The sequence below is a fragment of the Equus asinus genome, chromosome 30 (assembly GCF_041296235.1).
Source record: "Equus asinus isolate D_3611 breed Donkey chromosome 30, EquAss-T2T_v2, whole genome shotgun sequence".
Classification (NCBI taxonomy): Eukaryota; Metazoa; Chordata; class Mammalia; order Perissodactyla; family Equidae; genus Equus; species Equus asinus.
Window position 1 is genome coordinate 1,698,076 of NC_091819.1, and position 13,451 is coordinate 1,711,526.

The window sequence follows — 13,451 nt, forward strand, 5'->3', positions numbered from 1 at the left end:
ATCTGATCTCACGTTTTGGAGCCAATCCATGTGTTCAGGTCTCATTCATCCTCGGAGGGCCCAGACCTGGTGTATTAACAATCTGGGCCACAGACGGCCACGTCCCTCCCCCTGGGCTGAGGCCTCCCGTCCTGCCTGCTCCCCGAGCATCACCCAGCGGAGGGAGGGCCCAGGAGGTCAGGGCGGTGGGCTCTACAGAGAGACGCCAGTCACCACCTCCCAGGCTGGGGAGAGCTCAGCTCCAGCTCCCTCCCCGAGCGTTCCCAACCTTCCCTCACCCCCAGGGAGAACACATCCTGACATCCCGATGTCCCCGTGGGCACCCTGCCTTGGGGCGTCCACTCTTGGGGTGGCTTTTCCCTCTACAAGCTGTGTGACAGTGGGCCTCATTTATCTGTAAGATTGGGGGAGCAATGCCAGCGTCATGGAGCTACCGTGAGGATCAGGGGCGCGGACGCGGAGCAGGTGTCTGGGTGGTGGCGTCTCTCTCCCGTCAGGGGGCTCCCAGTGCTTGCCTGGCACGGGGTCAGGAAGAGGGAACCCTGGAGGGAAGCGGGCAGCCTGTCGTGCCCCCAAAATAATCCACTGCTTGAAAAGGTTCAAAGAAACGCCAGCAATTTATTGATTTCCTCTATTTCCAACAAAGCGAATACACAGTGCATCACACAGGGAGACAGGCCTGGCCAGACGTGGCTCTTACACGAACACGGCGCAGGGGGGCGGTGGGTCCGGGGCACCTCCCTGCCCATCCCATAGTCCCGATCTTGCTCATCCCAGCCACCCTATCTCTCAGCCAGACTCCATGGTGGACAAGAGAGCATCATGGCCTCCCATGTCCCGGGGGGAAGTGCGGGGTCTGCATTGCTGGTCTGGCCCCATCCGCCCTGGACAGGCTGCTGCTGGCCACTGATGGGATCTGCCTTAACACGGGAGATCCCGGGGTCAGGGCAGGGATGGGGAGAGACTGGGTGGTCCGTGTCCTTCCTCCTTTGGCCCCTGATTGGAGCGTATTGCTTTGGGTGTGGACTGCGGTAGTGAGAGGCCCACGTGGAAATGAAATACTGAGACATGCCCAGACACATAGCCCGGCAAACCCCATACCCCTTTTTCTAGCGACCCTCTCAGGGTCGCATCTTCCGAAGGACAGGGCATGAAAGACATTACCAAAATCAGGCCCAGCCTCACTGTCTACCTCGGACCCCCGGGGTCTGGAAAGCTGCCCGTCCCCAGGCAGAGGGCCGGGCCCTGGGTTCTGCAACCCTGCGGGGAGGGAAAGCGGGCAGAGCTGCTATGGGACGTCAGGGCAGAGCTACCGCGGCTGGGGCCCCTCGCGGGCCATCGCCGACTAGCTTGGAGCAGCTACGTCTCTCTCACCCTGACTGGGCTGGACAGTCCTCTCACACTGGGGAGCCCTAAAGCCAAGGACCCCTGTCTTTCCTTTCCTCCAAGAAAATGGGGGCTACGTGAGGACAGTGACAGGTGCCGGCCCATCTTGGTGCTCCAGACACGTGTTTTAAAGAAATGAGTTCCTCTGCCCCGATGACCAGCAGAGGGGTCATTCTGATGCCTGCACCCAAGACAGTCTGGGGGACCAGGCTCCCTCGTGGGCTGAGAGGGAGGGGTGAGCCAGGAGCAGAAGGAGGGAGCATGGCAGAGACCCACAGACACCTGGTTAAACAGCCTGTCCTCACGTCTGGCCTCCCCCAGCCTCAGCTGTCGCATCTCCTAACAGCACACCCTGAGCCCAGAGAGGTGCTTTGGGGTTCTGACGGCTGGGTAAGAAGTGGGGCCGCATTGAGGGGCGGGGCAGCGGGGGAAGGAGACCTGGGAGGAGGACGAGGGGCCGTGCCCATGACGAGCGAGGAGCACCGTCCATCTTCCAGAGGACGGTATGGACCAGGCCGCTAAATCCTATCTGATACCAACAGCGTGGGCACGGCGGTGGAGGCTGAGGCCGGGGGGGCCCGGCACCCTCTGTCCTGCTCGGTCCCTCGGGACATGTGGAGGGCCCTTTAAGCCAGCTTTGCTCATGAGGCCCTTCCACTACTTCTCATCTGAAATGCACACAACTCTGGGGTCTGGGTTGCGGCTGGTGCCCCCGGCGGGGCCGGGCCTCTGTTATGGCATCCCCTGCGGCTGGGGCTCAGGGGAAGGTGGGGGCAGCCACCTGCTGGTGCCCTGACATGACAGTCCCTCTCCTGGTCTCTCCAAATCCCCTTGCTCCACGTTTCCGGGAACCCCCAGCACTCCCCAGGTGAGTCTCCCCTGACAGGCAGGGAAGCATCCTCCTGTTAACCTTGAAAAGGTGCCTGTACCCCTGGAGGCTGGAGCGGGTCCCTGCTCAGCCCCAGCCGTCCCCCTCCAGCAGGACGATGAAGACCAGACAGCCAGGCCCTGAACAGCTCTCTCGCTCCGAGCATCATCCGCTTTCTTTCCCAAGGATGACCAGCCCCTTTGCAGGCTGAAGCTGCTCTGACGGGGACACGGCCCGAGAGAATGGTGAGCCCCCTCTCCCGCTCCCAGCCCCCCGGGACAGACTTCCTACAGCAAAGCAAGTGTGGCTGTCCCTGCCCGTCTGCAGGGCCCACACCCCGCCCGCCCCAGGCCTCACGGTGCTGGGGGAAGGGGGGCGTTCCGGGACAACCCGATTTTCCCAGGAGATACACTGCACCCCAACACCCTTGCCACCTCTCCCTTGCCACCTCGCCCCCTGGGAGACGGTCCCCCTGCAGCCTCCTCGGGGCCTGACCCCGGTGAGGGCCCTGCCCGGGGCACAATGCATTTCGGGAACTACGCACAGAGAAACAAGAAGCACGCGTCGTCCTTGCCCACGAGTGAGAAACACGAGGAGTCCTTGTCACCGCTCGTGAGCCGCAGTCGGACAGCTCACCCCGCTGTTTGCAGTTTGCGGTCACGCGTTCACACACCCGCACACACGCACGCATTATACACACGTATATACCAGTTCTCAGCGAAAGAAGTATCAACATCAGAGACAAGCCCCTTTAACTCAAGAAAGGCCCCCCCCCACCCTCCCCAACCCCCATTTTCTGCCAGTTCCCCTAAGGAAAAAAAAAATCTAAAAATATCTCCATCATCTGCAGTGTCCAGGTTTGTTCTCCTTGCGTTTGAACTTGTCCAAACACTGCATGGTGTGGACAGAATGACCCCTCCAGCGAGGCCTGTGGTCTTCTCAGCTGGGTCATTTCATCTCTGGAAGAGGAGAAATCCCATAATCAGCACCCCCAGAGGTCTCCATCCCGCACCTGCCACCCGTCCCCCCATGTGTACGCACTGATGGGCGCTGGCCTGAGACTGGGCTCAGGGCCAGGTCACAGGTCGTTCCTGCTGATTCGGAAGCTTGCCAGCTTTGTTCTCCCGGCCGCCATGCCCACCCTGTTCCACCCGCACGGCGGCCAGCGCAGCACGAAGCATCGAGACTGTGCTCGTGAAGAATCTGACGGGTTTAGCCTTCTCCCTTTTCCCGTCCTCATCTTGTTGAGGCTCACCTCCCAGGAACGGGTGTCTGAAGTCTTACTTAATCCTCATCTGGACAAAAGTGACAGCCCTCTCCCCCACAGGGACCCTCCTGGGGGTCGGGGTTAGGACGCTGGCAGAAGGCCAGGGTGCTAAGACACCCCCTTCAGCTCAGGAGGCCCCGTCGTCGTCCCTGGCTCTTTGCAGATGGCTCTGCACCGGGGCCGCCCCTGGTGACCCTGTCTAGGATGGACGATGCCTGGTTTGAGCGCTAAGTGTGGCCGCTGGCTTACCTGCCCCCAAAGTCACTTTGAGCGCTTGTTTATAAATGCCTTTTCCTGGACCCCGCTCCAGGGCCACAGAGTCAGCACTGCTGGGGTTGGGGCCAGGAGCGTGCATTTCCGCAAGCATCCCAGGTGATTATCACGAAAGCTCAGGCCTGTGGGCCTCTGTCGTAGATGTTGGTTCTGACCTTTTGGTCCCTAGAATCATCAGCTAGAAATAAGCTTGTCTACACTAGGCATGTGCAGAAACCGGGAAGTGGATTACAAAAAGGATAAGAAGGTGAGCTGTGGATCCCAAACCCACAATGACATATGGGATAACTCTAGGGTGGCTAGTCACACCGTAGTCCATGTGAATGGCACCACCTGGGTTGTGCAGTGCACAACCCACACATATGTACCCAGCAGTTCTGCCCAGACCTCTGGCCTGCTGATGCTACCAGGATATCACATATGTCCAATGTCCTGTGGTGGGACAGCCCATGGCATGCTGGCCAAGCAGTCTACACTGCTTCCCTCACAGGCTTTGTGTTGGCCAGAGCCAGGCTGTCTGCCAGGCTGAAGGATGCTTCTGAGTCCTTGGGGCGCACGGGCCTGGCCTCTCTCCCTGAGACTGGCTGAGGCTGCTGCAGGGGCTCTGGAGGTGCCCCCACCGTGGGGGAGGGCCGATTCTTACCTGTAAGCTGACTTACTTGGGCAGCCTCTCCTTAGAATCGGGAGGTGAAGTTCCTGAGGCTGTTGGCCCCAGCTAAGGCTCCCAGCATGTTTCTGTCAAAACCTTGCTGCAAAAGAAGAAACCGCAGCTGTATGAAATATCCTGGGATGGAGCAGGGTCCTGGGGCCTCCCACGGGGTCGGAAACCGTCCTCCCAGAGCATCCCCAGCTTGAACCACAGCCCTGCAGACACGCTTCGTGTGTGCGTCAGGGCTAAAGCTGGCCTGACGAAGTGGGCAGCTAGACCCAGGCCACCGACAGCCACGAGTCAGTGAAACGTCTGCACCCCGCCCAACACATTGGAGTTTCCTTCTTGCATTTGCAGAAATCCCAATCAAGGCGCGAGGATTTAAGTATCACTCTTTAAACAGAACCACCACAAAAATCAGACTAGAAGGGTCATTGGGAGTTCTTCCCTTTGACTCTCTGTTTTTTTTTTAAATCCAGAGACGAGCTCTGGGTGGGGAGGGCTCGCCCAGCATTTCTCAAACGCCGGAGCAGGGGCTGCCGCTGGTAATGAGAAGCCCCCGTGCAGGAGGCTGTCTTTTCGTCTGTTCTCCCACCTCCGGCCCCACCAACCCCTGAGCTCCTGCGGGGTGGACACGGGTCTTGTCCCTGTTGCTTGTCCTAGCACACAGCAGGCGCTCAATGAACGCCTGGCGCAAATGAGGATAGCAGCAGGGGCCTAGCAGCTTAAGAAGAGGCCGCTGGTGTGGCCCCGAGCTCTGAGAGCCTGTCAGCTCGCACTGACCTCCGGGGATAGGAGGCACCAAGACTGTGGTGTGCGGAGCCCCCGTCCCACCCGGCCTGGGTGTGCCTCACGTGAGGTCGTTTTGCCCCGGCAGCTCTGCCTGCTCCTGCTGAGCGTGGCTGCACTTGGTGGAAACAGCCTGGCCCACTCCCTTCCCCTTGGCCGCCCTGGCAGCTGCCATGTGCCCACAACTGCCCCCACCGTGGTGCTGTCAGAAAAGAGTGCTGGATGGTCTAACGGAGGAGACAGGATGCTACTGACCTCAGCCTCAGACTTTTCCAGCCATCGCTGACCCCAGCAGCTTCCTGGCCCTCCCTCCCATCTCCCTGCTGGGCTGGAGGAAAGTGTGTTCCCCCTGCCCCACGTGGTTGGCTTCCGTCCCCTCTTCTGCCTGACCAGGCTGCTCCTGATCCTCTGAGACCCTCGGTTCTCCGTTCCTCACACCCTTCCACCCCTTCACTTTCCCCTCCTCTCTGTCTCCTTCCCACCTGGCGACAGAGATGCCGGGATCCCCTCTGTCATTAAACAGGTGTCTTTTTACCCATTTTTCATCCCCCTCCTTTCAGGGCCAAACCCAGGTGAGCAGGGTCCCCCCTTGGCCCCATGCCCCCTTCCCCATTCACGCCCCACCCTGCTCCCCTCCACCCTTTGCTTTGCCAGCGGTGCTCTGAGAGGTGAGGGGACTTCCAAACCCCTGGACCCAGGGCCTCCTGGGTCTCTGTCCTCCTCGGCCACTCTGCAGCCCTGGAAACTGCTGCCCCCCTCCCTTAGCAAATGCTCTTCCCACGAGGTCTCAGCCCCTTCCTGGGCACCCTGCACAGCTCCTCCCGATTCCCTGAGCCCCCAGGAGAGCGTCTCTCCATGCCTCCCCATCCTCCATGGCTTTTCTGCAGACACGCGCCCCACGATGGCCCTGCCTGTTCTCGTGGCTTCTCCCCTCTCAACAATCTGATCAATGCTCCAGTCTATGTGGCGGCCTGGCCTCTCTCCCCGGGTCCCACACCTGGGCCCCCAGCCCGTTCCTTCAGACTCGACCTCCCCAGATCAGTTCTCCTCCCTCACGACCTCTGCCAGCCGCTGTGTCTGTTAATGGAGCCACAGTGTCTCCGCTGGCAGCTCGAGCATCGCTGGTCCCCCTAGTCCACCTCCTGTGGTCCTGTCCTTTACTCCCAGCCTCACCGTTGCCTACGTCTCAGTCTAGAACAACCGCCCAGGACGGCGGAGAAGGACTGACCTGCACTACGACTTCGTGGGGATGGGGACAGAGAGGACCCAAGGTCCCCAGTGGACACACGCAGCAGCCCAGGGTCTCTCGGTCTACACTGCCCTGCAGGCTGCTGGGAAGGGGTCTTCCTAGTGTTGCTTTCATCACGAAACCCTCCACTCAGACCCCCGCTGGATCCCCAGGGCTGGAGGCAAACTCTCAACTCTTCAGTCTGAAATGCAAGGGGCTTTGAAATCTGGCCAAACCTCCCTCTCCAGCCGGGGGGCACGTCCCGCCCTCAGACGAATTAGTGCCTTTCGTCCACTCTGCTTCTCAGTTTGCTCCTAAGGGATCCCACCCCCTGCCTCTGACCCGTCTCCTTGATTTCCCCTGCCCTCCGTGCGCTCAGCACCTGCTTAGATCTCTGAGCCCAGGGATGTGTTCCGGGCCTGGATCACCTTCATGGTCACGCACGCTTGTCTCTCACGTCTGCCTCTGTCTCCAGTGGGGTTCAGGTTCCCCAAGTGAGCAGGGTAGGCCCACCAGCCTCTCTCTCCATTTTTTTTTTTTTTTTGGTGAAGAAGATTCTCCCAGAGCTAACATCTGTTGCCAATCTTCCTCTTTTTTTGCTTGAGGAAGATGAGCCCTGAGCTAACATCTGTGCCCGTCTTCCTCCACTTTGCATCTGGGACGCCTCCACAGCATGGCTGATGAGTAGAGGATGTCTGCACTGGGGATCCGGACCGGCAAACCTGTGCCACTGAAGCCGAGCGTGTGGAACTTTAACCACTGGGCCACACGGCCAGCCCCCTGCCTCCCTCTTCTTATCTGCCTGGACTTGACTCAGTACAGGGGGGATGTGGAGGGAGGGCCCTGCCAGCAGGGTCAGCAGTGGGCGCTTACCTGTCGGAGGACGCCCTGCAGCTCCTTGCTGGACCACATGTCAGACAGGAGGAGCCGGGCAGCTTCTGCAGCCTTGGGCGAGGCACTGGTGGGCGGGAAGTCCATTTGTGGGGTGAGACTCTGGGAGGCCTGAATGAGCACCCTCCTCCCCCCGCCCCTCCCCTCCAGATCTTGGAGACGTGGGGCGGCCCCAGAGTGGGTGCGAGGAGCCCCCTGGGCTGGCTCCACACAGTGGGCACAACCGCACGCTCTGCCCTCCTAGAGGGTTTTCTGGGCCATGACAGGGAGATGCTCTGCCCCGGGCCTTGGCCTCAGAGGACAGAATGGAATAAAGATGGAGCGGAATAAAGTTCCCACACCACTGGGCCTGTGGCCTCGTGCCTCCTGCTGGCCCTCCGAGGACTCAGTGTCCCCTGCTGACTCCCAGCCGAGGCGCGTGCTGCCTCGAGGCCTGGCTGCTGGACCCTGAGCTCATGGTGCTCCAGGCTTCTGGACCTTCTCTCCATTCAGGCCCTCCCCCCACCTCAACTCCCCTTCTGGGGTCCCTGTCCCCCCCTCCCCCTGCCCTGGCCACTGCACATTCTCGGGTCCCCGTCCCCTCCCGCCCACCTGCTGCGGCACAGGTTGATGACGTTGTTAATCATGCTGCTGGAGAAGTGCTGCTTGGCCACGTGCGGCTGGGAGGCCATCAGGTTCCTCACGGTGTAGCAGGCCGAGGACAGAATGTCTTCCGAGTTGTTGGTGTTGCCAGTGTGACTGGTGAGGAGCCTGGTCACCTCCGGGAACACTTGGTTCCCTGGGAGAGAAGCGAGTGGAGGACATGGGGTCAGATGGCCGAGGGAAAGGGGGCGAGGGCTTCCCTCGGGGGCCACGGTCCTGGACGGCCATCAGCCAGGCTCCCAGCCAGGCGGCCCCTTGAGGGTCTGCTCCAGCTCCAACGTGGGGCTGGGAGCCCCATGGGACCTCACACTCCTGCTCCCATCCCTAGGTGGCCCTCCCTTCCCACCCCCGAGCCTGTCTCGGGCCAGCTTCCCCTCCCGGGATGCTCACCCCAGGGACCGTCAGAGGGTGACCTTCCAGCGGGCTCTGGGAAGTGGGGGTCTGCCGAGCCCTCTCTAGAGGGGCAGGCAGGTGGGGGTTCTGACGCCGTGGGGGCACTCACCCATCACTCTGTGTAACGCAGGGTGGCGGGACATGTTGCTCAGGAGGGAGGCTCCGGACCGCACCACATCGGAGTTACCAGATTGCAAGAGGCGAGCGATCTGAGGCAGGCCCTTCTCCTTCAGCCCGATCAAGTGGCTCATCCCACTGGACATCTGAGCAAGAAGGACAAGTGAGGACCTGGCCTGTGGCTTCCCAGGCACCGGGGCAGACAAGGGCCGGGTAATCCCAAACAATGGAGCCCCAGAACTTTTCCTCTGGGGACGTTGGGAGCACAGGCAAAGACAGACACAGATTTGCTCACACACCGACAACTACAGAACAGCTGGGCGAAAATGTACCTTCGCCTGCCCTGACCCTGGTCTCGGCTCCCGGAGCCGCCTGGAGCCCGAGTGGGCGAGGAGAGGGGAGGCTTGGTCTCCTCATTCGTGGGGGCCCAGAATCAACCTCCAGAGTGCAGTGTCAGATGCCACTGCACCCCCGTCTGTCCTGGCTCTGCCTCCCTTACACGGCTCAGCAGCATCTGCTCGCGTGAAACCACGTGGTCAAGGGCATCTGTCAACTGGAGAAGCTCTGACCATCTTGCTCCCACTTCCCTACCTCCGGAGAATTCAGTATGACTTGGGAGCACTTGCCCGAGACAAAGATGGATAAGAGAGGGTCAGTGCCACACGGACATGGGATCCAGGGTCCCCTGGGAGAAGGTCAGCTCATCCGGGCCTCTAGCAACACAGCTATCCTGGCTGTGACCTGAGCCAGGCTGGTGTGGCATTCCTAAGACCCCCAGCCCCTCCTCTCAGTCAGGAGAGTTTCTTCTTTCCCCTCAACTCCCACTCGCCCCGCTTCCACCCCGCTCCCTTTTGTCCTAAGATGAGGCCTGGCTGGCTGCCTCCCCATCCACGTGCTTCCTGATTGCAGACAGGCCTCCTTGGCTCCACCCGTCTCATCACGTCCTCCAGACCATAATTGGCCTCCACATCTCTACCGATTCTGCCACATCTTCCTCTGGACCAGACCGTTGTCCAAACCCGCTATTTATACCTCTGTCAGTTCAACAAACGGGAGAGTCCTCCTGCCACAAAAACTCCCCGGATCCCCATACCTGACCCAAGCCACGGCCAGCTCGGGGCCAGGAGTCACGAGGCAAGGGGCGTTGTGTGGGCACAGACAGAATCCAACAGGAGGGCGTTTGCCTATGACCCACCTAGCACCCGGGAGACCCCGGCAGGCAGGGCCATTTCTGCCCCGTCATCATTTCTCCAGCGCCCAGCCGGGAGCCCAGCCTGTGTCAGACCCTCTACCCGTGTTCGCAGAACCAGGCTCTGAAGCCCTCCGTGTTTGATGGACTCAGACCGGGACAGGCTCAGGGGGAAGCAGGGGCCGCGCCTGGGCCGCGAGTCAGAGAACCGGGGTCGGGGGAGCTGCGGGAGGGAAGGGGGGCCCCTCACCAGCCCCTTGCTGGCGGTCAGGTTCTGCAGGGCGCCGGCGCAGGCCTCCAGGGTGGCGTCCTTCTTGCTCTTGCCCATGAGGTTCAGGTAGGTGCGGATGGCATCCGAGTGGCACAGCCAGCTGCTGCCCTTGGGGTTGGTCTCCTCCTCGGGAAGGGGGCAGTCGTAGTTGTTGTTCTGAGGACAAACAGCAGATCAGTAGGGAGCACTCTGCTGCCCCCAAATCTCAGGGTCCTGTTCCCAGATGGGAGGGACCCAGGACGCGCCTGCCCACTGCACCCCTTCCTCCGTGCACCGCGGCAGCTCCACAGAGCGAGGGAACATCCATGGTCCTCTGGGCTGTCCCCGAGGGAGGCAGAGAGCATCCCATATCTTGGGAAGTATGCTCCAGGCCGGCCTCTGCCCAAACCCTTCAGCTGCATGAGGCTGCTTTTGGGTCTCACATCATGATGCTTCCTTCCCGCCCAGAGTCAGACCCTGGGCCTGACCCCCACAGGGCCAACAGGGTGGTCCAGGGCCTGGAGGCTGCCCTCCCTCTCCCTGCACCCTCCTGCTTCTGGGGAAACCTGGATGTTCAGGAGGCAGTGGAATCAGGCCAGAGAGGTACAGAGTCCTGGCCACCCCCATGTCCTCAGGGGGCACGGAGAAGATGGGGACACTTTTCCAATGAGACAGGAAGAGAGGGTGGGAACTGCAGAGGGCTGAGCTTTTGACCTCAGGGGCCCCAAGGACACGGATCCCTCTGTATGCAAGATGGAGGGCCCTCCACCCGGCTCCCGGGTGCAGTGCATCCCAGGACAAGGCTTCAGCACGGGCTGCCCCCTGGGGCCGGCGTCAGGCTCCGGCTGGGCAGAGAGAAAAGGCAGAAAGAGGCCGAGGGACCCAGAGGGGTGCCCGGCCGGGAGTGGGCGGCTCTGCCAGTGGAGGGATGGTGCTCACCATCGTCTTGTCGCTCTTGTTGCTGAAGCAGCCGGTGGAGGACTTCTCGGTATAGGCGTTGCGGGCGTTGTACTCCAGCTGGCGGTAGCGGGTGGGCACCTCGGCATCCAGGCGGTAAGAGAGGTTGTGCAGGATGCACATGCAGTTCTCCACGGACTGGGGACCGAGAGACGCACGACCTGAGCCTCCACCCATGTCCCTCGGGCTCGCTCCCTGCCCTCAGTGACGGGAGGGGGCGGAAGAGCAGAGGCACCCTCCCCAGTCTGGGAAGGTCTCCCGCTGACACCCCCAGGAGCCTGGATTTGAATCCGGTTCTACCATTTCCTGCCCTTGTGAACTTGAGTGACCTGCTTCACCATCTGGGACTCAGTGTCCTCAGCTGTAAAATGGGGCAGAAGTTGTCTATTTCGCTGGGCTATTGGGAAGATTATACATGGAAAGACCCTATCATGGGGCCTGGCACACAGTAGGACATGACAGACAGTGGTTACTGTGTGTGTTGCTACGGGCAATGTGCCAATGGTCAGACTGGGCCGTTGAGAAATCCGCCTTCCGTCCTGGCACATACTCCTTCGGGGGCAGCCCTGACAGTTTTAGGTCCAAAAGCCATGGAGTCCCAATGCCCTCACAGTTCTCTCTTTTCATGGTGAGTCCTCAGCTTTCAATGCCAAAGGTGCTAACCCATCCCAGGGAACCGGGACCCGACACTTCGCAATGGCGGCTGCTCCCAGGTCCACGCCGTTGTCCTTTAGTGACCAGGCAAGGGTTTGGGGCAGCTGATTTACCCTCCTGATGAGGTCTGGCCCTCCTCGGTTTGAGGGGATCTGACTTCCAGGACCCGGGTGTACACAGGCATAGGAAGCTTTATGCCACTGGGATCTGGCTGGGTAGCCAGGTGATGGACGAGGCTCCCTCCTGAGGCCCTGTTGTCGCTTCCAATGGGGGAGCAGGAGACAAAACCCTCCACGAGGAAATCGTGTGTAGGACCCGTGTCCACGATGCCCAGCCTGCCCTGACCATCAGTGCTCCCTCACCACCGTTTGCCGTGGTGGAACCGTCTCAGCCCGCGGTTTATCTTCCCTCCGCCATGCTCCCTTTCTGCCTGTCTGGGCTAGTCTGTCCAAAAGTCCAGAGGAGCCGTGGCTCAGCCAATGGCCTTTTTGGGAAGACAGCTGTGGTCGGCTCAGGGAGGGACTGGGGCCCTGGGGCATCAGTGTGGACTCCTCAGGCTGCGGGCAGCAAGTGCTCCTGGAAAGCCTGTTCGCGCTTTTTCATGTTTTGCTTATTAACTGAGTCCTTAAAGCAACCCGAGAGGTAGACACGATTGTGATCACCCACGTCTGAGCAGAGTGTAAACTGAGGAGCAGAGAGGTCATGGCCCGTCTGCCCTCACAGCCCCAACAGGAGGGAGAGGGTGTGCCTCCAGCCCTGGGGGAAGGGTCGGAGTGCTCAGCATCCAGTGCTCCACGGGCCAGGCTCTGGGCTCCTGTCCTGTCACCAGGCCAAGCCTTAAAGGCTCCCAGAAAGTGCAGACCCACCTCGTGGAGTCTGGGAGAGAAAAACGTCAGGGCCTGGAATCCGAGATGCTGCCCTCATTGACTCGAGGAGAGGCCCTGGGCCTTGGGGCTCCAGACAGAGAGGAGGGGTGGGGGCCGGGGCACCCCCTGGGTGCCACCCTCTTACCTTGTCATCACAGCGGCTGGCTGCCACACAGTTCTGGACGTAGGCCATGAGGGAGTCAATGAGCCCCGTGTAGTTTCGCATGGTCTGGCGGCCGGCATCAGCTGAGCTCAGGTTCCTGAGGGAGAGGACAGAGATGGAGGGGGATGCGGAGAGGGAGGGAAGAGAGAGCAGAGAAGGGCAGGAAGAGTATGGTGGGGACACACGGGGAGACAGCACGGGGGGAAGAAGGGCAGGGGGGAGGGGTGGAGGTTGGAGGTTGTGGTGGGAGGAGAAGAGGAAAGGAATGAAGAGGAAAAGGAAATATATAAAGAACTCATACAACTCAACAACAACAAAACAAACAACCCGATGAAAAAATGGGCAGAGGATGTGAACAGACATTTTTCCAAAGAAGATATACAGACGGCCAACAGGCACATGAAAAAATGTTCAATGTCACTGATTACCAGGGAAATGCAAATCAAAACTACAATGAGGTATCACCTCACACTCGTCAGAATGGCTATAAGTAACAAGACAAGAAATAATAAGTGTTGGAGAGGATGTGGAGAGAAGGGAACCCTCGTACACTGCTGGAGGGAATACAAACCGGTGCAGCCACTATGGGAAACAGTATGGAGATTTCTCAAAAATTAAAAACAGAAACACCATACAACCCAGCTATCTCACTACTGGGTATTTATCAAAGAACATGAAATCAACAATATAAAGAGACTTATTCACCCCCGAGTTCATTGCAGCATTATTCACAGTAGCCAAGATGCGGAAGCAACCCAAGTGCCCATCGACTGATGAATGGATAAAGATGTGGTCTATATACACAATGGAATACTACTCAGCCTTAAAAAAGACAAAATCGTGCCATTCACAACCACATGGATGGACCT

At 60.0% G+C, this 13,451-nt stretch overlaps 1 protein-coding gene across 2 annotated transcripts in view; it reads right to left on the reverse strand.

The window, feature by feature from the left end:
- Positions 1–592: 592 nt before the first annotated feature.
- The window catches only part of PKP1 (plakophilin 1), a 48,541-nt gene continuing 35,682 nt past the window's right edge, over positions 593–13,451 (reverse strand). The window contains exons 7-14 of one of the 2 annotated variants that reach the window (XM_044762721.2): positions 12,565–12,679; positions 10,882–11,037; positions 9,943–10,119; positions 8,496–8,649; positions 7,943–8,129; positions 7,334–7,418; positions 4,438–4,543; positions 593–3,213 (exon numbers count right to left, since the gene is read on the reverse strand). In XM_044762721.2, the coding sequence (XP_044618656.1) occupies positions 4,469–4,543; positions 7,334–7,418; positions 7,943–8,129; positions 8,496–8,649; positions 9,943–10,119; positions 10,882–11,037; positions 12,565–12,679 (949 nt within the window). In that variant the 3' untranslated portion in view covers positions 593–3,213; positions 4,438–4,468. The remainder of the gene's footprint in view (positions 3,214–4,437; positions 4,544–7,333; positions 7,419–7,942; positions 8,130–8,495; positions 8,650–9,942; positions 10,120–10,881; positions 11,038–12,564; positions 12,680–13,451) is intronic. The other variant, XM_044762722.2, reaches the window with a different exon arrangement.